General features: G+C 37.5%; 1 protein-coding gene across 6 annotated transcripts in view; it reads right to left on the reverse strand.

Moving 5' to 3' along the window:
* NOS2 (nitric oxide synthase 2) overlaps positions 1-19,906 on the reverse strand; it is a 33,707-nt gene extending 13,801 nt beyond the window's left edge. Inside the window, exons 1-9 of one of the 6 annotated variants that reach the window (XM_010721983.3) lie at positions 19,799-19,904; positions 18,419-18,519; positions 4,636-4,685; positions 3,676-3,745; positions 3,232-3,407; positions 2,808-2,886; positions 2,129-2,251; positions 1,894-2,042; positions 21-183 (exon numbers count right to left, since the gene is read on the reverse strand). In XM_010721983.3, coding sequence (XP_010720285.1) covers positions 21-183; positions 1,894-2,042; positions 2,129-2,251; positions 2,808-2,886; positions 3,232-3,338 — 621 coding nt within the window. In that variant the 5' untranslated portion in view covers positions 3,339-3,407; positions 3,676-3,745; positions 4,636-4,685; positions 18,419-18,519; positions 19,799-19,904. 6 annotated transcript variants of the gene reach the window in all.
* Between the last annotated feature and the right edge of the window lie 2,311 nt (positions 19,907-22,217).

The following is a 22,217-nucleotide window of genomic DNA, read 5'->3' on the forward strand; positions in this document are numbered from 1 at the left end:
TTTTTAGAGTCATAAGCTACCTGTAGATTGGACCACTGAATTCTCCCAATACACCTTGGAGCATTCCTCCAGGCCTGTTTGGCAGCAAAGATCAGTTCATCCTTTGTCAGATGGTAGGTTCCTGTTGTTTCTATCTGTTTGGTCACTGTTTCTAGTCGGGCCAGGTGCTCTTCTATTTTTAACCTGTTGAACAGGAAACAGCCATGAAAAGAAACAATGAAAATTTCATTACTTACAACTGATCTAAATTGCAGATGCCTCTTTTGTTCACCATCATCAGCTCCCTGCATCCTCTGTATTGCACCACACTTCTGTCCCCAAAATACAACTATTATCTACTGCAATAGCCTGAAGTCTGAATTTTTTTATCGAAAGCAGTGGGTATTCCAGGTAAAGGGATGAGTTAAATACATAGGGTTCTAACTGAGGTCTGATCTAGTGACTTTTTTGTGGCTTCTGAATTTAGGAATTGGCCTTACTGAGTACAAATGACAGCTTACTAGCTCCATGAAGAAAGTACCACAATAGAAACTCAACTAGTAACACTGCACTGCCCTTTCACCACCCAATGCAAATATCCATTGATGACGAGTTTTTCTGTGCAAATTTTCAGTTTAAATTTGGATCTTCCAGACTAGTTTGGTAAAAATGTCAAACACAATCAAATAGAACTTAGAAAATAGACCAGCTTCAGCCCAGCATGGGAATACACTGACTGTTCCCTCAAAGTTCAATTACTTTCACAGGGTCAGAAGTCTTCTGAGCAAAGTAAGATTTTGACACAAAAAAAAGGAAGTGCTGAGCAATTATTTTGTTAAGGAAACCAACTCTAATTTTTTTTTAGTTTGATAATAGAAAATGAAGTCAAAACATTAGCAAATATTTATCACAGCACAGACAAAAATTGTTTTGTTGGTCTACAGACAGAATGAAAATAGCTTGCACTGTCTGAGAGTTTTCACATTTTCAACAAGATGAAAGATCAAGGGCAAGCACATAAGACAGTGTAAATCAGTGTGATCAAATACCACAAGCACAGAGATGTGAAAATGTAATACTCTGGCAAGTAATCATAGTCTGTATGTAAAACAGGGATTTTCTGGAATAAGCTTTGTAGAAGAGTTCAAAGTCTCTAAAGAAGAAGCCATTATGTGGCTGAGTCCCTTTGAAAGCCCAATAATATTTTATAGTGAAATACGCAAATGCCAAATTGTCACTGAAAGCTTGTCACTTGAAAACTTTGTCACTGCAAATTCTTGGACCTCAGGCAGCTCTTCCAGCTTTTCCTGCAAAAAGATCTCTCTGCACCATCTCTATTTTTGTAAAAACAAACCAATTCTGAAGCTAAAGCATTGCTCTCAGCATGCTCAGTAACCTTATGATGATGCAAGACAACAGAGCAAGGTTGAGAAGCTCTGTGGTATCAACTGTCCTTCCATACTTTGGCCAAAGCCTTGAAAACATACAATAAAAGAACACAGAGAAAAGGTGCTTGGAACAGCACAAACTACAAGCATTACCCACATGTCTAAAACTAATCTGAGTAGGGGATAATCCCATTAACATCCAATGTTAAGAAAACAGAAAGTCACATTCTGGAAGAGCCCTGAAGAACCTGCTTATTCTAGTATACTATAATGCAGCACACCCTGAAGGGATGGGGCTGAGAAATGCACTGAAAGAGTCCACGGTAGTAACCTCTAGACCTAGAATTGCAGAAGCAGAATATGAAGTGCAATAATGATTCTGTTCACATTTTTTAATAATCACCTCTTTTTTGGAAGCATGCTATGTAACTGCCAATATCTCTGAAAAAATTAAGGAGCCTAGTCCCACACACAGGTAGGGAGGTAGAGGACTTTTATTCCAAAAATGAAGATACAGTTAGCTTACTCTTTAAATGAACTGTAGTACTGCTTGACAAAGTCTATTGCCTGAGGCAGAAGCTCTGCTGGAGGAACTGGCCCGTCTCTAGTGCCTCTCACCAGGCCCTTTGGGGTCATGAGTGCTCCTTGGCAAGCTTTGGTCCGACAGTTGATAACCTGAAAAATAATAACATTTTAAAAAGCAATGTTGCACTACAGATCTTCAGAAAGTTTAGAAAAATTGCTATAGGTTTCTGTCTTACCTCCTTTGCTGTCAGGTGTAATGTGTCAAGAAGGCTGGATCCGTTTTCCAAGTTCCTTACTTTTACATGTCTAGGACATCTTGATATTTGGTTTGAAGCTTTGATACCATTTTGTGGGGGTTTCTGGCCATAGAAAAGGTAAAAATACACACTGTTTTCACACCTATCATATCATTCATATCATAATGCTTCAATTTTATTTTTATGTTACTATTGAATACTACAATTTAAAGGCAAAGACTGACGTGCTCTTCTCCAACAGGACTATTTATTCATTTTAGTACAGAACTATTGAACTGATCTACAGTTTGATATGAAACAGCCAAAAGTGTTTTTGTACTAACAAAACAGTATTTGCCACTACAAACAGCTTTGTAATTTCAAAGTCATAGTCTCGGGAAAAAAAAAGCAAATCAGACAAAATTAGAGAAAGGACAAAGCTTGGGTTTCAAAGGAATAAAGGAATTTGGCACTGCAGTCCTACTGAGCCAGGTACCTGGCATCAAGACTTTTTCATTCAGAAAAGAGCTTTCATCCAAAGATCTCACATCACCCCTACCCTCATGTAACCACAGTTACTCCTTGCGTGAGAACTCTGAAAGGTTCTGAGCAGCAAGCACAACCTGTGTGAACTGTCAGTACCAGTGAAACTAGAAACAGATCCCTCTCCATCACTGACCTCTGCTGAAGTGATTATAGGTGACATCTCCATCTGCTTCTTGCTTAGGCTGTGTAATTTGGCATCATCTTTCACAAAGCTTTAAAAGACAAAAAGACAATACAATAGAATGCAATATGCTTAGTTTCTACTTTTATGTTTTTATAGCACACAAACGCCTCCAAAGCATACATGTAACCATTATAGCATACCAGATAAATTTAGAACCAAGACAGTTAACTACAATGCTTTATTTCCTCAATGATGTATACAAAAGCTTAAATGTACCTCAGTAAACCAACACCACCTTACTAAATCAACACCACCCAATGCCCCCAGGGACAACCGCTCTTTTGTTAAAGTTACTGCAGTGGAAGCACACAACAGTATCTTTCCTTTTCAAACAAAAGCAAAACCACAGAACTATTACAGACAGAGATCTTACCCATGGAACTTTGTATCTTTCTCCACGTTATTATTGATATCCTTCTCTTCAGAGGACTGGTTCTTAACAACACGAGGTTTGAATGCAAACTGCCATGGGCACAGCATTTTGTACACTTTATTTATGCTTTTACTTCACAGTGCTGAAATCTTGTTTTGTGTGATGTGGGAACGCTTCTGAGGAAAGAAAAAAACCACAAGGTCAGTTTTTGACTAAGAAGGTAACTCCCTTTAAGAGGATGCAGAAACTGCAGATTAGCAAATTTATCTAATAACTTTCAGCATTTAAAAAGGAAAAATTACTTGATACTTATAGTAATGACACACTGACAAGGAGAACTGTTATTTTTAGTAATGCCACAGCCATGTTTTACCCGATTATTAGGTAAATAATAGCCTAAGACAGCCAACACATCCATGCTTAAATTCTCTGAAAGACACACACCTTGAAATGCTCTTTGTTTTTCAAGTTTGTAATGTGTCATTTAATGTTGTACTAATTCATGTCACAGTATCTGTGCAAGAAGAAAAGGATGTAAAATTTTGCTGTTATTCATACGATTATCATCAGAAAAAAAATATCTTAAATTAAATCAAAGCATTTTGCAATATATTCAGTTGCCTGAACCCAATGGAATTCTAAGATGCTGAATTCTGTATTTTGTGAGATATGTATACATGGCTCTACTTGAATGTAAAATCTAGCATTTACATAAGACTGTAAGCAGCTTATTTTTATTTACTATAACATAGATTTTCTGCCAAAGGGAGATTTTTGTGCCAGTGAAGGTGTGTCAGGAAAAAAGGAGGAAAGCAAAAAATTGCTTGGTAAAGCAGAATTAGTCGCAGAGTTTGTATGGTTCCTAACAGTCACATTTTAGGCTCCCAGGATGCTGTGTGCTGTAAAATCACACAGGAAAACAAATGAATGTAACTATCTGTGCAGAAACTGAAAGGTGCTAGAACTTGTCTGTTAACCCAAGTATAAAAATACACAGTGTGCAATAAGCATTTGTGTATTGTTACAAAATAGGAACAAATCTAGATCAGTATATTGCAATAAAAAAATGCTGCAGTGCGCCTGTGTGTTATTACAAATTATATTGCTGTGAATCATTTTAAAGCATGCAAAAATGAAGAGAGAAGAAGAAAAACAAAGAAAAGGAAAGATGAGAAAAAAAGAAAAAAGAGAAATAAGAAACAAAGAGAAAAATAAAGAGAGCAGTAAGGAGGGTGAAAGAAAAAGCAGGTACCAGAGAAAACAAGAGAGAAAAGAAAGACATTAAAAAGGATGCTCCTATTTTCCATTCATTGGCAATTAGTATAATAACTTGCTTGCATTTTACGCTTTCACAACAGAGTTGCTCAAAGAACATTTATGGTATTACCCATTACATCCACAAACCTTTAAAGTCTGCTGGAAGAGGGATGAAGTTTTCAGAGTAGCAGGATAGCCTGAAAATAAAAGAGGAGACTGATTCCAATATTTTGCTTTGAAAAAGGAAATAAAATAGTTTGTTATACAGTTATTCCATTTTGCAAGCTGCAGCAAATGAAAAGCCAATAGAGCAATGAGACACAGTGCCCTTACCGCGTCTTTGTGAGAGATGTTTCCAAACCTGCTAGGAGAGGGACTTCTCTGTGCAAGTTGCCTTCTTTCAGTCTCTCCTGCTCTGTATCCCTCCTGTGAGGCCAAAGCATTTTATATACCCTAGAGCTATGCATGCAAAATAGCAGATTGAGACTACAAATAGACAGTGGTCAAAGGGGGAATCCCTAAAATTCCCACACTCTCTGAGAATGGGAGGGCACGTAGCCAATGTGCTGCTACTGCATCACATATTTACTAGCCAGTGACGAGCTGTGACTAATTCTTTGGTCTTACAAGTATCCCTTCCCTCACGCAAAGTATGCTGCAATTCTGACTCCTACAGTTCCCAGTCGTAGCTGCAGTACAACACAGGAAACAGTTTTTCAGGCAATGTTAAAATGGAAAAAATATACGTGAAGGAGCTCATATTGTACCCGTAGGTGGCTGTTCTCCTGTACGTTCAGCTAGGGGCTGCAGGACTAACCCTGTGACTTTCATAAAGAATTTAGAGTAATTTTACAGAATCATAGACCTTAAGGAAATTGACCACTAAAGCATTTAAATAAACACTTATAACTTAAGACAGGTATTTTAACATGAATATACACTTGGTAATATATTAGTTCCTTATTTTTGGTATAATCTTAAGGGACTTCTATCAATAGAGCATTTGTAGAATTCTTTCCTCTGCAAGTTTCCATATTGTAGTCATTGCTGTCTGTGAGGTTTGCCCTTTTGTGCTCTACCCACATGTTAACTTGGAAGGAAACTGCAACTCCCTGAAAGTATAAATCATTCACATAATGTTGTATATGTAAACACCAGAAGGACGGACAGATGATGAAGGTGGGACTACTGAGCTGATTTTAGACAAAATGTGGATATAAATACAGTTGGGTCTCCCCTCGAGTTCTAAAAGGCACAAGCAATCTGGGATCTGACATACAGAGCATAGAGCTTTTATGGAGCTGCTGACTCAGAAATGCTGTGGTATGTCAGTACCAAAGTCTCAAGGACTTTATCCTAGTTATTTCTTCATGAGTATTATGTATGACTGAATAACGCTATGTTACAAAACTTCTTGGGTGCTTCAAATTACAGTAGCAATGACAGAAAGATTTACAAGTACTGATCAAGGGTCTGCAGAAATTTGGCACAAGGGTATACAAGAAACAGGGAAACAGATTCTCTTTTCATCTGCCACTTTTCTACTGGGCAAGCTTGGGCAAGGCATTTTTTTCTCTATGTCTCAGTTTGCTATTTAGAAGTGAATATTAAGTGCTTGTGTAAGGCACTCAGATGAGGTTACATGTACCTGGGTTCATGCATGAATACACCTGTATTTATATCACATTCAGGGCTGGAAGAGAAGAATTTCTTGAAACAGAGACCTGAGTTGTCTATAGTTTGAGCATTCATCTGCTTGATTGTATCATGTTTGTGTTCTTCGCATTCACTGCTCATGAATGTTCACATTTTTTTAATAACTGTGTGCGTCAATGGTCAAATTCAAAGTGTCTGAACTGTAAGAAAAGTTCAGAAATGAAAAAACAAGGTTACATTAATCTAACATTTGCTCTTTTGTCAGGATTTAAAAATTGCGTGGATTCTTTCATTTTTTATTAAATCTAAATTTAATAAATTTAAATTTATTAAAGCATAGAGAATCTTCACATAGTACTGAAAAAAGATGCATCTTTGTAGATATTCAAATGATTTCAATTTCTAAGATTTTATTATACATCCTTCCTGCTTCTCCTTGATTGGAGACCACTGAAAATAAAGAAAGGCTACACAGGGATTTGGTAAGAAAAGTCACATTTAGAATTACCAGAAGAGGAGGAACATCTTTCCCCATGAGCACTGTTTATAGTACTGGCAGTAGATACAGCCATTCAGTGAACTGTTTATTCACCAGTTTTTCAAGCAGGACCTATTCTTTTACTCACAAAATCAGCAACAAAAATCTCACCACACATTTCTTAGGTGGAGCCAGAGATTAGCAAAACAAGCTCATAGTGCCCTCCTTCCAAAACATTCCATGGTGTCTGCAATATTCCTTCATCAGAAAACCAATTCCACAGATTTTGTTTTATTGCCACTTCTGCCTCTGCCAAACAAGATGCAAGAAGTACTTGCTCTTCTTGTATTAACTTTGATGAAAGAGGTGCCCTTTCAGAACAGAATGTTTGACCTATTCTGCAATTTCATAAAAAATCAAGTCACATTTTTTGACTGCAATATTCTGCATCAACTTAAGAAGCTGTACTCTTGAAAACATTAAATAACAAACTGTATTTGTATGGCTGCTTCTCAGAGATCAGACAAATGTAAGTCCTAAAAGGTCTACTAAACTCAGGGAAAGCTGATGATAATGAGCTTATTTTATTAACTTCACGTATCCCAAAAGACAACTTTTCCACTGTTCCAACTCTTCCTAAATCACTAGAGATTTTCTTCTAATTTCTCTTGCCTATCTAATCTACTTGAGACATCCCCACGCTGATCTTTCAGAAACATTCCATACAACATCACAAACTAGAAATGTAATACTGCAGCCATCTCTGAACATTTGTCATCTCAGAAGATCTAAGACTTTAAACATTTGACCTATAGAATCAAAGAAAGGTTTGGGTTGGATGGGACCTTAAAAATCATTGAGTTCCAAACCCCTGCTATAGGCAGGGGCACTTCCCCTCTTGCTCAAGTTGCTCACAGCCCCATCCAGCCTGGCCTTGAGTGCTTTCAGGGAGGGGGTATCCACAGTCTTTGCTGGACAACCTGTTCCTCACGTGTCTCACCACCCTCACAGTAAAAAACTTCTTCCTGATGTCTAGTCTAAGTCTACCTCTTCTAGTTTATAACCATTTCCCCTTGTCCTTTTGCTAGCCTCCCTTATAAAAAGTACCTCCCTGTCTTTTCTTCAGGCCCCCTTCAGGTACTGGAAGGCCACTATAAGGTCTCTTTGAAGCCTTCTCTTCTCCAGGCTGAAGAGCCCCAGCTCTCTCAGCTCATCCCTGTAGGGCAGATGCTCCAGCCCTCTGATCATCTTTGCAGCCCTCTTCTGGACCTGCTCCAACAGCTCCATGTCCTTCTTGTGTTGGGGACTTCAGAACTGGACGCAGTACTCCAGGTGGGGTCTTACAAGAGCGGAGTAAAGGGGCAGAATTACCTTTCTCAACCTACTCATCATGCTTCTCCTGATGCTACCCAGGATGTGGTTGGCAAACCTACAATAGGGATGAGGTATTCCATTTTCATTTACAAACTTTATGCATTTCCTTCTCCTGGAAATGTACTCTGTCTCCTGCTTTATTCTTTTTGATTAACCTCACTGGTTGAACAGAAAATTTGGTCCTTAAAGCACCAGTAGCACAGAAGCATTAAAAAAGAATAGCAAAAGACCCCATGTGGAAGCCAGTCCATATAGATTAGCCTGTTAGCGAGATCGGCTGTAACCAAGTTATCTTTGAAACACCAGGAAAGTGCAAGTGAGTACAAGGAGCAAAACTCACAGCAAAAGAACTCTGTCTAATTACTTGAGATGAGATACCAATAAGATTAAGGTGATCAGTTAAAAGGGAGTCAGATCAGACAATGAAAGACCATTGTCATTACGGAAATGGACTCATGCTCCTCAGTAAAACATTCATTATGTTCCTTTGTGGTACAACTGATTTAAATCATTTGACTCATTAAGGATATTTCAACAATTCAATTTCTGTTTCTTTTCCAAGCTGAAGTTCCTTTTTCTTCATCAGCTATTCATGCTTGCTTGTTGTCACTTGACTACAGAAAAGACATCAATTCCCTGGCAACACCTCACTATGTGTTACATGCTTAAAAAAGATCTTCTAAGAGACGTAGTTTCTCTATGTGCAGTATCCCATGCCTGTAACAACCTGACACTGAGCTACAAGAAAACGCTTCCTTACTTTGTCGGCTCAGATTTAAGTAAATATGTAAACAGTGGTGAGGATTTGTGCCATTGACTGGGCGTGAGGAGAGTGTCTACAGGTCTGCTTGCTAGCAATTTCAGGCTTTTGATTCAGAAATGTTTCCTGTCAATAAATAAATAAATTAATTAAAGCTGTTCCCAAACTCCTACACTACATACCAAATGTACCAGAAATTGAAGAGAAAGCCTGTGACACATGGACTGTGAAAAACCAAGAGCTGTATGATGAAAACTCCTCAGAAGTTACAGGAGTCCCATCTCTTCCATTGGTCTTATTTCTCACTGCTCACTAGTCTCACTTGGGTATGCTAAAGTGTCATTGGCCTTAAAGCTCTACTGGGTGAAATATGTTGAAAATGTCCTTTCACTACAGAATGGAGATGGAAACAGTGACAAGTGTACATACCACAGAGAATTACAAAATAACATAGACTAGAAATTTCTACTTCCTCACACTCTTCTTCTTCAACTGTCTAATAGAGACATGGAAAAAGAGCCTATTTTTTTGTCATAATATAAGACTTCAAACTGATTGATTTGCTGCAATTAATTTAGGTGAAAAAATGTAGAAGCCATAAACTGGAATCACAGACTCAGGTTGAGACACTTTGCACAAGCAGGATCCCAAATCTACTGTCCAGACCGTTTTTACTTTATGCACATTCGAGGTATATTAAAAACCAGTTTTAGGGTGAAAAGTATAAGGTTTCATTTGCCATCTCCCAGTCTAGGCAAACAATGACGAGGCAAAGTGGAAAATTTCATGATGTTAACACCAGAGTGAAAATGAAAGCTAGAAAAACTATGCCAGTAAACCCATCCCTTCCTGCCTACAAATTGTAAGAGTCAGGTCATGTCTAGAAGTGCAGCAATATCATAAAATCCCTTAATCGGTCATTTTTTCAAAAAATTCCTGGGTGTGGACATAACAAGGAAGTAGAGGAGGACAAAAGCAATCAGACAACCAATAATCACATTTCTCTGTGCCCGAGTGCACGTTGCCTCAAGCTGACATGTCTTCCAAAAAGTACTGACTCAGAATTGCAGCAGCAAAGGGCAGTTACGAGCAGATTTAAAGCAAAAAAGTAAAACAGCACCTGGCAGTTGACTGGTAGTCTGTATGTGGCTGTCCGCTGGGCTCTGCGCCCTGCATTCCATGACATAATTTCATTACATTTAGCCTACTGAACACTTTACTCTCAGGACCATAAAGGAAAGCTGGCACATGGATGGGGAAAATGCACAGAACTAGGTTTCTCACCTCTGGTACTGCAATTTGTGTTTGTCATAGCTGTAGTGTAAAGAAATGTGACATTACAACTATCTCATGCAAAACCATATTTTTTCCCTAAGAACTAACAGTGAGCTACAAAATAGCAAATGTGCTCTTATTTAGTGATAACAGACCACTGACTGATCTTGGAAGGGTACAGAACTCTACATCAAGACCAAACCATATAAGAGACTTGAATACCATTTTTCATGAATGAAATCTGTAAGTATCCGTGCCAAAATTAAGAACAAACACTTCAAAATGTTAAAAATACATAAAACAAAATGGAAGTCAAGCTAAAATTCAGCCCAGGAAATAACAGGGGCTACTTTTATGTAGCATGACTACATTCTGCAATTCTGTGCTCTTTTTTATCCAAAGATAATAAAATATCATTAAAATAAATACTTTTCTTTTTAAATATATCTCAGCACATTCCCTTTAGAAAGTGAAGGAAAACACAGTCAGCTGCTGTATTATTTCTCATAGGAATACACTAGAAATATAATGAAAACAGTGCACTTTCACAGAAACTACTCAGAAATCTCCTGTGAAGTTGAATAGAGAATGATAAAGTTTTGGAGGTCGATTTAGCCACTATATAAAACATTAGAGTTATAATTCTATGTTATCATGGAGGTTGGATCAGTATACCTTTCCACCAAGTCATACTTCTACCCCATCTCTGGTATTTTTCTCTCCCTACTTGGTTTCTAAAAGCCAGCAGGAAACTTTTCTCAAAAATTGCCTAATATTTCTGTGTTGATACTGTCTCTGCCCACTTATCTGTTTGATAAGAAAAGAGATTAAAAGTATGGGTAGACCAGGAAGGAAAACACCATGGGAACATTTCCCACATCTAGAAAAGCAAAATCTCATTCTCCTGACCACATTAATTACCTACTTACCTACCTTTTGTATCCACCCTGGTTGTGGCTCAGTGCTATCTCTAAGCCCACAGACTAGCCTTCTGAAACAAAGCAACGTTTAAGAAAAATTCAAATCTGGAAAAGGGACCTGAGATCAGCCTTGGACAGCCTCAGTTTTCAGTCTTTGACAGCCCATCTTCACAGACTGCCTGAGCAGTGTAATGTACACTCTTTTTTTCTAACCATGGAGATTCCTTTGGATAAGTTCAGTTTGACAGACTTATATTTACCAGAAATGATTTTTTTTTTTTTTTCTCCAATCTACCACGGACTGTGATATAACCTCCATGTGATTCCTGACAGTAACAGGAATTTAGGTAGGGTTACAGGAAAATTAAGATTCAAACGTACCTCAGCAGCTCTTCTAACCTTCCTCCTACCCAAAGCAGCGTTGGCAACCAGGTCAGAGAAGGAGGCTCAGGGTTCAATCCAGGCTGATGTCAAAAACTTCCAAGGAACAAGACTGGACAACACTGACAGGCAACCTATGTCATTGCTAGACTGTCACAGAATCAATACGATTGGAAAAGAACACTAAGATCAGCTAGTCCAACCGTGTCCTCTCAGGGAAAAGTTGTACCTTATAACCAGCCTTATTTCAGTTTCTGCTCATTGCTTTTCATCCTCCTGCTACACACTGCTGTGAAGAACACAGCTCCATTCCCTCAGAGGTCCCAGAAGCTGCTGCCAAGTCCCCAGGGTCTTTTCATCCCCAGGCAGTACAACCCCAGTCCCTTCATCTTCCTCTCATGAGGCACATCCCCCAGTCCCTAACCATCTTAGTATCCCTCCACTGAATTCACTCATTTAGCAGACTCCTTCTTGTACTGGGGCCCAAACTGAACCAAGTATTGTAGCACAAAAGATGCAGGTAGTCAGACTGAGCCTCTTTTCCCATCCTACCTTCTTCAGCAGTTCCAGGTTGGGGTTGTCTATTTAGTTTCTTTTGGGGGGCAAACAAATGCACTGTTTATTCACACAACTTTTGAGCATACTGATAGGAAGGTCCACACTTGAAGCTGAATTTAGAAGGGAGAACACCAACTTTTGAGTTAGAAAAGTCATTTAAAAAAAAACAAACAAAACAAATGTGTGTGCTAATCAGTGAGGTCTGATTCTAAAAAGTTACAGACTGAATTATGAATTAGGCAAAGTCATTGGGTTTAATATGTAATAAATTGTCCTAATAAAAACATTACAGAACAAATTAATTAGCAGGTGCTCTTATGTGTAACAATTTTTGCCCCTATTCACAAAGGAATAGGATATAAAAGACATTTACCAGTCTAAATGTTTGCAGTAAGGGCTGTTTGGACCACAGCCACCAAAGCAAAAGGAGCTGTTCACAAGACTAAAAATATTCCTGAGTGACAGAAATAATATTCTAACATGTTCTTGCCTCATCTTGTGTTCACAGTGACTAGTTTTAGTTTACTCCTCTGAGACTTGGCAGGAGGGACTGTAAAGGGGAATTTTCTGCACCTTTACAACACAGCCCAGTTCAGAACAGTGCTACAAGCAGTATGATATTAAAATCTCAATGTTATTTCCTTCTCTCACTTTCTAGTGAAAAGAAAGAAATCCTTAGAGTTAAGAATATATTGATTTGTTGGAGTGACCATACCAGTTAAGATGACTTCCAAAGTATATAATGACATTACCCTCACTTTCCACCCATACCATGTCTGACAACTCTGGATAAGGAATTAATGAAAGCTCACATATGGTAGCTTTTTTCACTCAAGCAATTCTATGATTATAGACTAATACATAAAGACAAGATTTATCTCAGTGTTTCTTTTACCAAGCATTCTCTATGAACACAAGGTTCTTAAGAGTGTTACAGACTCCTGCAGATCAAAGTTACACCATTACAATCTGTGATCTCTATGAGAAATAAATAAGAATTCTTTAGTAAATAAAAAAAAAATCACACATATGATACAATACAGTCAGTTGGTAAAGGGTTCAGTATGTTATACAACCTGTTTTTAATCAGAGTGCCTTTGATAGATGAGTTTATGGCTCTGTTCTTGGATTTCCTGTTCTGTCCTGGATTTTCATTCATGTTATTTCTTATGCTGCCATTCATAGCGTATATAAATCCTTTCTATTAAGTATGTTGTAAAACTTTCATTTTGGCTTATGAAGTAACTAAGGATAACAAATAAATTATACAGGACAGGGATTTGCTATCCATCCCTTAAAGATCTCAATTCACAAATATCTCTTCAAGAAATCAGTATTTAATCAATAAGAAATTACCAGACTCAGTAGCATATAACTGTGTAAAATACTGCTGCTTGTATTCTGTCTGCTGGAAGCAGAATTTGGATTTCTATTTACTTTTAAGCTGTGCTCCTTAAATGACTGTGACCATCTTAGTATCTTCCTAATTCAGTCATGCTAGTTGTAGGAGAATAACCACTCTACTCTTACTTGCCAATAAGCTTCTGATCAGTCAGAGAGGTGCTCTGAGCACTGGAATCAGCAGGCTAAAGACAGTGAACATAATGTTGGGAGGGGAAGAGAAAGAGTATGTGAGACAAGGCAGACAGGGCAAAAGTTCTAATTGCCTTGGTTCTTAAAAACAAAGCAAAAAAACATCACCACACGCAGTATCCAGATCCACTTTGCATTGTTGTTTACTCCATCCTGCACCTTTCAACCTAGTTGTTAATTGTAGTTGCAATTATGCCTTACTATACAGAGAGTAAGCCAGAGACTCTCGTATCTAATCCAAAAGGATAAGATAGAATATGAAACAGCTGTCCAGAAGAGCTGTTCTGAGGTAACATGGTAATACAGTGAAACAGACAAGACTAACTAAAGCATAATTCTTAAGGTCTCCCAAGTGCCTACAAGCAACGTGAGAATTATTTTTGAAAATCTTGGCTATAAAGCTACAACCTATTCTTTGATGTACTTCCACCTAACAGAGGATAACTTCTGCAGAGCTCTTCAGGTAGAGCCTGCGACTCAGTAGTTGTCTGCATTCTCCACTATAAACAATTAAACACACTGCTTTGTGATCTCTAAAGGGAGTTAAAAACAGAAAATAAAACAAGCTCTTGCAGTTACACAACTGTGGAAAACCAAAGATGTTATTTATAGAAAGAAAACTCAGTCCTTAGATTAATGAGGATCCAGGAGGAGTCACCAGGAAACACTGCCTATGCCTGTGTCTGCTGTCATCATATTTTCCATTTACTAGCTTTAATCCCAAAAATCAAAGCGAGTTGGAAGGGACCCTTAGAGGTTATCTAGTCCAACTCCCCTGCAATGAAGGGACATTCACAGCTCAACCAGATGCTCAGAGCCTGGTCCCGCCTGATCTTGAGTGTCTCAAGGGATGGGGCACCACCATCTCTCTGGGCAATCTCTTCCAGTGCCTCATCACTCTCTCCTTATATCCAAACTAAATCTCCCCTTTCTTAGTTTGAAACTGTATCCTCATGGTCTATCACAACAGATCCTGCTAAAGAGTCTGTCCCCTTCCTTTTTATAACCTCACTTTAGATTTTGGAAGGCTGCTCTCAGGTCTACCTGGAGCCTTCTCTTCTCCAGGCTGAACAGACCAGCTCTCTCAGCCTGTCCTCACAGGGGAGGTGTTCCACCCCCAGAATCATTTTTGCGGCCCCCTGCGTTTGATGTTTTGAAACAAAACTGTTTTCCTTGTTCCTTGTTTCATACCAGCTGACTTTCTGTCAATGAAATGATGCTGAGAAAATGAAAGTAAGAATCCTGTGTCATATTACCTAATAAAGAAAGGAAATCAATCAGTTGCAAGAATTGTTAATTTTGTAACTCTTAATATTTGCTTTTAGAATGTGTTCTGCAGAACAGTAAGAAATAAAGAAAAAAACTATTTTAAAGCTTCTTTTAAGAAACATGGAAGGATATGAAAAACTGTGCAAAAAATAAGCTATAATATATATAATATAAAGACACAGAGTACACTAGTTTTTAAATACTTGAAGTTTAATACCAGCAGAAGAAAGCACAAATGTAATGAAATGGTTCGATGCTGTGGGGCAGCAGAGGAAAGAGTATTTTATATGAAGTTGTTAGACATTCAAATAAAGTTTGCTTAGAAGTAATTGATTCAAAATTCAAGTCATTCCTTTTCTAGATGGAGTAATGCAGAATACAATTAGCCGAGGAAAAAAAGGCATCCAGGTTGATAGCAACAGGATAAGCAATGAACCTATTAGGCCTCCCAGTTCCCACATCAGGACAATAAGCAGTAGGTCCAGAATTCTCCTCCTCATACTCTAGAGGTTACTTAAGTACACAAGGTTTCTTTCAAAGTGTACAGTGCCAGGGATCTCTTCAATTAATGATAAATACAAATATTGCTAAGTTCTTAGCTGTGAGAGAGAGATGTCTCCCTCTATTTCTGAACTGCTCAAAATTATTTTAAATATCAGCAAACAGCTACGAGGAAAACAAAACATTCTTCAAAGAACAGACTTTTTTTCCCTAGTGCCTGCCCTGATTAATCATAAGCTGAAAAGAATACTTGACATCTGATGTGTATTTCAGTTAACACCATTTCATAAAACCTGGCTTAACAGAAGTATAAGATAAATTAAATCAAATAATACAGAAGTTGAAAGATGTGCCAGCTGACTTGCAGTCAAGAAAAACCCAATTCCTGAGCAGTAGGAAAGGCCACAGCAAAGCAACTGACCAAGCAAGCAGCAAGCAAATTTTTAAAGCTATCTTCATGAGTTATTCCCTTCCCTTAGAACACAGTTGTGACTAAAAGACCACTCACTTTGTAAATAAACATATGCCATATTGGATAACACCGAGGGGTACTACATTGTGAAGCATATAGCCTTGAAGACTAGTTCTTACAGCTTATGGTCAAGGACACTGCTGATGAATGTTATGATACTGAGCATTTACGACTCAGAGGCACAGTGCTATCTGTTCAGTTTGCACCTTATCAGAGCTTTATATGAAGGCACTCTTTGTAATGCCAAGTTGAAAGCTACCCACAAATAAGGAACCGTTTCCCTTAAGAAACATCACTGAATATTTTTCTCAGAAACTGTGTGTACACTTGCTCTTTACAGTATAGCAGTAAACAGCATTTCTTTATGACACCTGAAAAAAAGCCAAATGCCCCAGAAGAGACCTCTTTATTTAGCATCAAATTCTTAAGCTCACGTGTCTACACAAAAAGCTGGGACATGCTTTTGTCTGTGACATAATAAATCACGTGAAAAAGTTCAAAGTGCTCGAGTACAAAGAACGATTTAAATAATATTCAGTTATTGACAAATGGTGTTACAAAAACCTGTCTTGAGATGGAAGTATTTATTCAGTATACAGAAGGCTCAAATAACTTTCAGCAACAAGAATGAGCTGAGATCAGTATCTCTGGCACAAAAATGTGATCAGAAAGACAAACCTTTTTAAGTATGAAAAGTGTAGAATATTTTCTTTTATTTTAGATAGACCACACATTTACAATCTAATTATAAGTACAAAAATCTGATATCAAGAAACTAAAACAAGGAAAGTCTAAACAGAAAGCTTCTGCAGGAAGCTCTGAGACTGGTAATTAGAAGTAGATCCTTCAATACATATCCCTGGGCTTAAAAATTTACAGACTAAACAAAATGTCTCAACAAACTCACTAATAAGTTGTCATTGTTACAGTCTTTGGAGATACGTCATTTCCATATTTACATTATACAGAAGTTTTACATGAATTTTCAGCCAATATTTCAGAGAGAGAGAAAGTGAAGCATCAAGTTTGATTCTAGCCATAGACTCAATATTGATAAGTCTATAACCTGGAACTAATCACCAAGAACTTGTTTCTCAATTTCCACAGCTGAAAAAAAAATCCAATCTCTTTCTCCATACTTCAAAAATTATAACTAATTTACCCGATCTATTAAGCAGAAATCTCATAAGTGTCTTTTCCTTTGTTCTAATGTTTGCTTTGCACAATCCTCCCATGAAACCCTGTCGGTAGCATAACTGACAGAGCTAACTGTTCAAAGGCTATGTAGAGACAAGGCCACCCCCCAGCAGTTCGGGACTACTTGAAGGTATTGACTTAAGGTCTTACAGAAACCAGCTGCAAAACTGTTGTTTCCAGAATGTAACTGTTAATTTGTAAACACAATGAAAACTGATGAAAGCAGCATTGCTAACTGAATGTTTACTTTGGTAATGCCAATAACTGGGCCCAGCAAAACAGGGGACTTTGAAGTTTAGTTATTGCATATAACACCTATCAACAGTCCATTATTTACCAGAACTGGCATGATATAGAAGAACAGAAATAGGCTTGGGTTTCTTTTTTACTGAAATAAGGAACCAATAACCAGAACAGGCTTGGCCCTATTTGCAAAGTCTACAAGAAAAACAGCTCCAACTTCTCATTGAACTGTTGATGCAATATATTAACTTGTACCCAACATCTCTATTTTCAAAAATTCTACACAGCCGAGTATGGAAACACAAATGCACGAATGAATCTGGTGCTGATATTTTCTTTGCAACCACCGGCAGAGAACCCTGACTGAGACTTAACAATTAAGTTTCCCCACATGAGCAGCAGAAATCAATGTATGCATATAACTGTACAAGTCCTTCCCACAATGGGTCTGCTCTCAGCAATCGACAGAATCCTTAGCACAGCACATTAACACCTCATTAAGAAATTGGTGAAAAAGGGAGTAACTGAAGAAACAGGCAGAGCTGCAGGAAGCGGAAAGGCACAGAGCTGAAGAAAATTCAATTTACTGTACGAACTCTCAGGTCAAACAGGGAGAGCAACAGATCCAAATTAGGGCACCTCCACAATCAAGTGACTTCTGATAAGGAATTTTTCTGGATAATTATTTTAGTCTGAAGTATTGATCTCTGTTCAAATTTTGTTTCAGAGTTCAAGTTCTCATCTACATTTTGATTAAGACAATGCATTTCACCTCAAATTATGCTACTGAAGAAGAGAATGTTTTATGTCTCGAAAGCAAGAAAGCCTCAGCTATAGATCTGGATGTCCAGTCATTAGAGAAACACTTCTGTCTTAGACACTGAGGTCACTTTCACTATTACAAGGAAGTAAACAGTTGTTTGCATTATCTCTCCCCACTATCAAAAAAAGTTACCTGTCCCCTAGCAGCATAAATAAAGTTATCTTCACATCACAGGTTTGTTATTTTGAAAATGAAATTATGTTTTGTATGAAAAAAAAATGACTCAGACATCCCATAACATTGAGCCACCACATTAAAGTTATTATTTTATTATTTTTAAAAATATTTTAAATTATCAGAATACTAGTCATACTGTCTCCTGCCTCAACCATGTTCCCTCTCTGCACCCTACAAAGAAGTACATATTCTACCAGCTTCCAAAGACTAAAATTCACAATCCCTGGTCTGCCGTAACAATTAACTCTCATACCTCTGGTCTGATGATCTCAGATCTCAGCTGGCACCTCAGACATTTGGAGCTGCACACATGCCATGGCTACATCTTACAGCTCCTTGGTGTATTCTGTTGAGCTGTCCACAAATTAAATACTATATATGTAAGAGTAATATAAACATGAAATTATTAACTGAGCAAAACATCATGTTTTTTACTACATAAAGTTGGACAATTAAAGCAATGGAGGGTTACTGAGCAAGTTACACCTACATTTTGGTAAACCAGTATGTTTCCATACACTGTTACTGCTACTGAGTCTCAACGTTTTCGATATTGTACTGAAATAAAGCTGTCACTGCACCTCCATACTAGTCAGCTGGTTTTTTTTTTTGCTCTTGTTTAAAAGATAACACATTCCTATGTTTATCTTCAAACCTGTTTGAGCTTCACTATTTGTGTTTGGTTTCATACTGAATACTCCTTGTCAAATGTCAGGGCTGAAATATTCAGTGTTCCACCTTGCATCAAACTATATTGGAAAGACAAACCAAAACAGCTGCACTTTCCAAAAACATATTTAGGTAGTTTTCCCCATATGAAGAAAAACTTGCATCCATCCTACTAGCTTCATTCTTTGTTATTTGAAATTAAGCAGTAGGGTGCCCTCTATGTAATACCTTAGTACCTCCTGATGTATCGACAAATATCAGAAAAGTATCTGGGAAGGAGAAAGAACTGAGGTTGAGGAAGAAGATGAGAGACCAGAATTAAAGAAGATACAGAACAGAAGCTACAAAAATGGAAGATGTATAAGATGATGTGAAAGATGAAGGGCCAGAGAGAAGACAATAATGAAGATGGTAGACTACAATAACAGAGTGAAGGAATGCTTGATGAGTAGGGTATAAAATGAGCAGATATGTATCAAATTTTTTTGTTCAGCACTTTATGGTATAAACTTGCACATTATGGCCTTAATTTCTTTTACAGCACTTGTCTGAAATTCTGTTTGATTACTTGGAACTAGACTGCATGAAAAAAAAATCTGGAGCCCAGAACAGATCTCATTTGGCACCTGAGTTCTATTTTCGCAGGTGAATAAGCTCAGCAATTTGGAAAAGTTCGTAAAAACAAACAGATCTAATCCTCAAATACTTCGGACTTCATGCATTTACAGCAGCGAGCGCTGCCATCTAGAGGCAGAAAGTTCCAAGTACAGCTACAAAGAAGATGCAGTGGAAGGAAACCTATACCTCCCTAAATTTGATTAAGATACCTAGTGTTTCGAGTTTTTAACCAATGAAAATTTATTAGGGCAGCAAAATTACGGTCGTCTTTTAAAAAAGAACATAGACTCCCCATTTTTAAAGGATGTTTATTACACAATTCAAAAAGATGTGAAAGCCTTTATACCTGTGTAAGGTTGCACGTTTCAGTGATCATGCCAATGAGTGCACAGAACTCAGCTGAATGGAGTCTTTTCTGGAGAGTTTAGAAATTAGGGTCACAGGGAACATGCAACTGCAGTAAAATAAGAAAAAACAAACATTAGTTCAAGTGTAAACCTACAGAGTAGAATGAAGATGTCTGTATGAAGGGACAAGAGGTGAGACTGATCAATCTGGCTACCAACAGATACACTGTAGTTCAAGCTTCAGATGGGCTTAAAGCCCCCATGGCAATGTTCTCCACTCAGTAACCTACACCTTCCTCTCTGCTACTAGATACGAACATTGCATAAACATAAGCCTAAACCCATTGGTACTTTAACAGAAGAACATTGCTACCAAACAAAAAATTTACTATTTGATGTGCTTAGTGTGTGTTATACCACCGAGAATCCAGATCTAACAGTGTAATTTAATGCACAATCAAGTGAAGAGAAATTTGCTCTCATCCTGAATGAGCACTTCCCAAATTTGCAGGCTCTCAGTACAGACCTTTACGCACAGAAAGTAGTTAGGTTTTTTCCACACGGGAATAACTCAGACATGAACAATTAATCAAGCAATATTTATTTATTATTTACTTTTACTGCATTACGTTTTCATGCTCACTTTTCCTGAGAAATGTTCTGGCCTATGCAAACCTTAGGGAAGTTTAGCTACAAACTAAGGTTTGTAATTATACATGCTAATGCTTTGAACCTAGGCTGTGTCAGTTATCTATTATCTCAAATGGCTTCAGAAATATTACTGTATTTGCATTAGGTAAAATTGCAAGCAATAACTGTACCATAGGACTGGACTTATTTGACTGATGTCATCTAAGGGTGTTTACCAATGACATTCTTGTCTTCATCCTTCTTCTACTTCTGCTTTTTATACTGAAGGAAAAAAAACATTATTAGTGGAGAAAAATGCATAACTAAAAGCAATGATTCTTACTGTCAAGGATTTACAAGTCTATTCATCTACACAAAATTGTCTCAGTTTCCTTTCAGTTCAACAGAGATGTGATGGGCTTTCTATCTACAATATAAAATAATGGAGACATTTGCTTTCTCATGAACACTGTGAATCTGATCTTCCTCTCAGCTGCAGAATCTGAATGATGCTTTTCATAGTTGTACGGCAAACAAAATCTGATTCATGCACAGACAGTTATTTACTAGACTGTAACTGCTGGGATTTAGCTACTACTATAATTTTGTAATCTATGACTAATCTGTGCTTGCTCCTGTAACAATTCTTATTTGGATTTCATGGACTGACAGAGATAAGGACTTAACAGTCATTTAGTAGATTAAATCACAGATACTTAGAGCAAGTGGAATTTTTGACTTGTTTCATTATACTCAGAAATCCATGTTAACATGTCATGCTCACCAGACAGATATAAATCTAAGGAATTCCACGTACTCTCAGCCGTCTACTAGCATACAATGTATATTCTTTTATTTAAGTATCTGGTTTGTCATTCCACAATTTTTCAGCTAGCCTACATTGATGTGGACCTTGCAGAACTTAATGATATTTTGAGCAACTATGATAATAAAGATGCATTTCCACTGGGTGATAACTATGAGTAAACGGATTACCACGATTTTGCCACTGTGCTAACTCTGACCTGTACAGTCACAGACAGGACTTGAGAAAAAAAAAACATTCTGCAAATTTAAACAAAATGACTAAGAGAAGATAGATTCCTGTTAGGAATGCAGCAACTGAGTATCTACAAACTGTGACTTGCAAAAATTTTATACCTTTCCTCTGTGATAGATTTATATTCGTCACCACTGTGGAAATTTAATCTAATTCTTAATGGAAGCAGGTTACATGTAGACTAACTTAAAACATCAATGGTTCTAAATAATACAATTTTACACTGGCAAAGATGAATTTTTAAACAGGAACCACTGCAATCATAAACCTAGCAGACAAGTTATTTCCTTTCACTTGGATACTTCAGTGTCCCAAACAACAGTTTGTACAACAATTTGTTGTTCATAATTTGTTTTGCAATGTTTTCTTCATTTTGAACTGAGTCAGAGAAAAGCTTAGACAATCTAATGCACTTACTTTGTTCATGACCCAGTCAGCATCCTCAATGGCTCTCTTAATAATTTGCTGTATTCTATCAGGATCATCTTCATCAGCATGAACTTTGAAACTCTGCAACATTTAATCTCAGGTGTTACACTGACTAGTCAACTCAATGCACCCATTGTTTAAATAAGGATCACTTTTAAACCCCGAAGAAAATTTAACGCCAAACTTTTGATTTGAAGATGCAAAAATATACATCACAGCACCTGCCCACTCTATTTCCAAAACAAGGCTTATCAAATGTATTTTTCATATACAATTTTTTTTTTTTTTTACTTCTTTTC

Source organism: Meleagris gallopavo, chromosome 21 (assembly GCF_000146605.3).
Source record: "Meleagris gallopavo isolate NT-WF06-2002-E0010 breed Aviagen turkey brand Nicholas breeding stock chromosome 21, Turkey_5.1, whole genome shotgun sequence".
Classification (NCBI taxonomy): domain Eukaryota; kingdom Metazoa; phylum Chordata; class Aves; order Galliformes; family Phasianidae; genus Meleagris; species Meleagris gallopavo.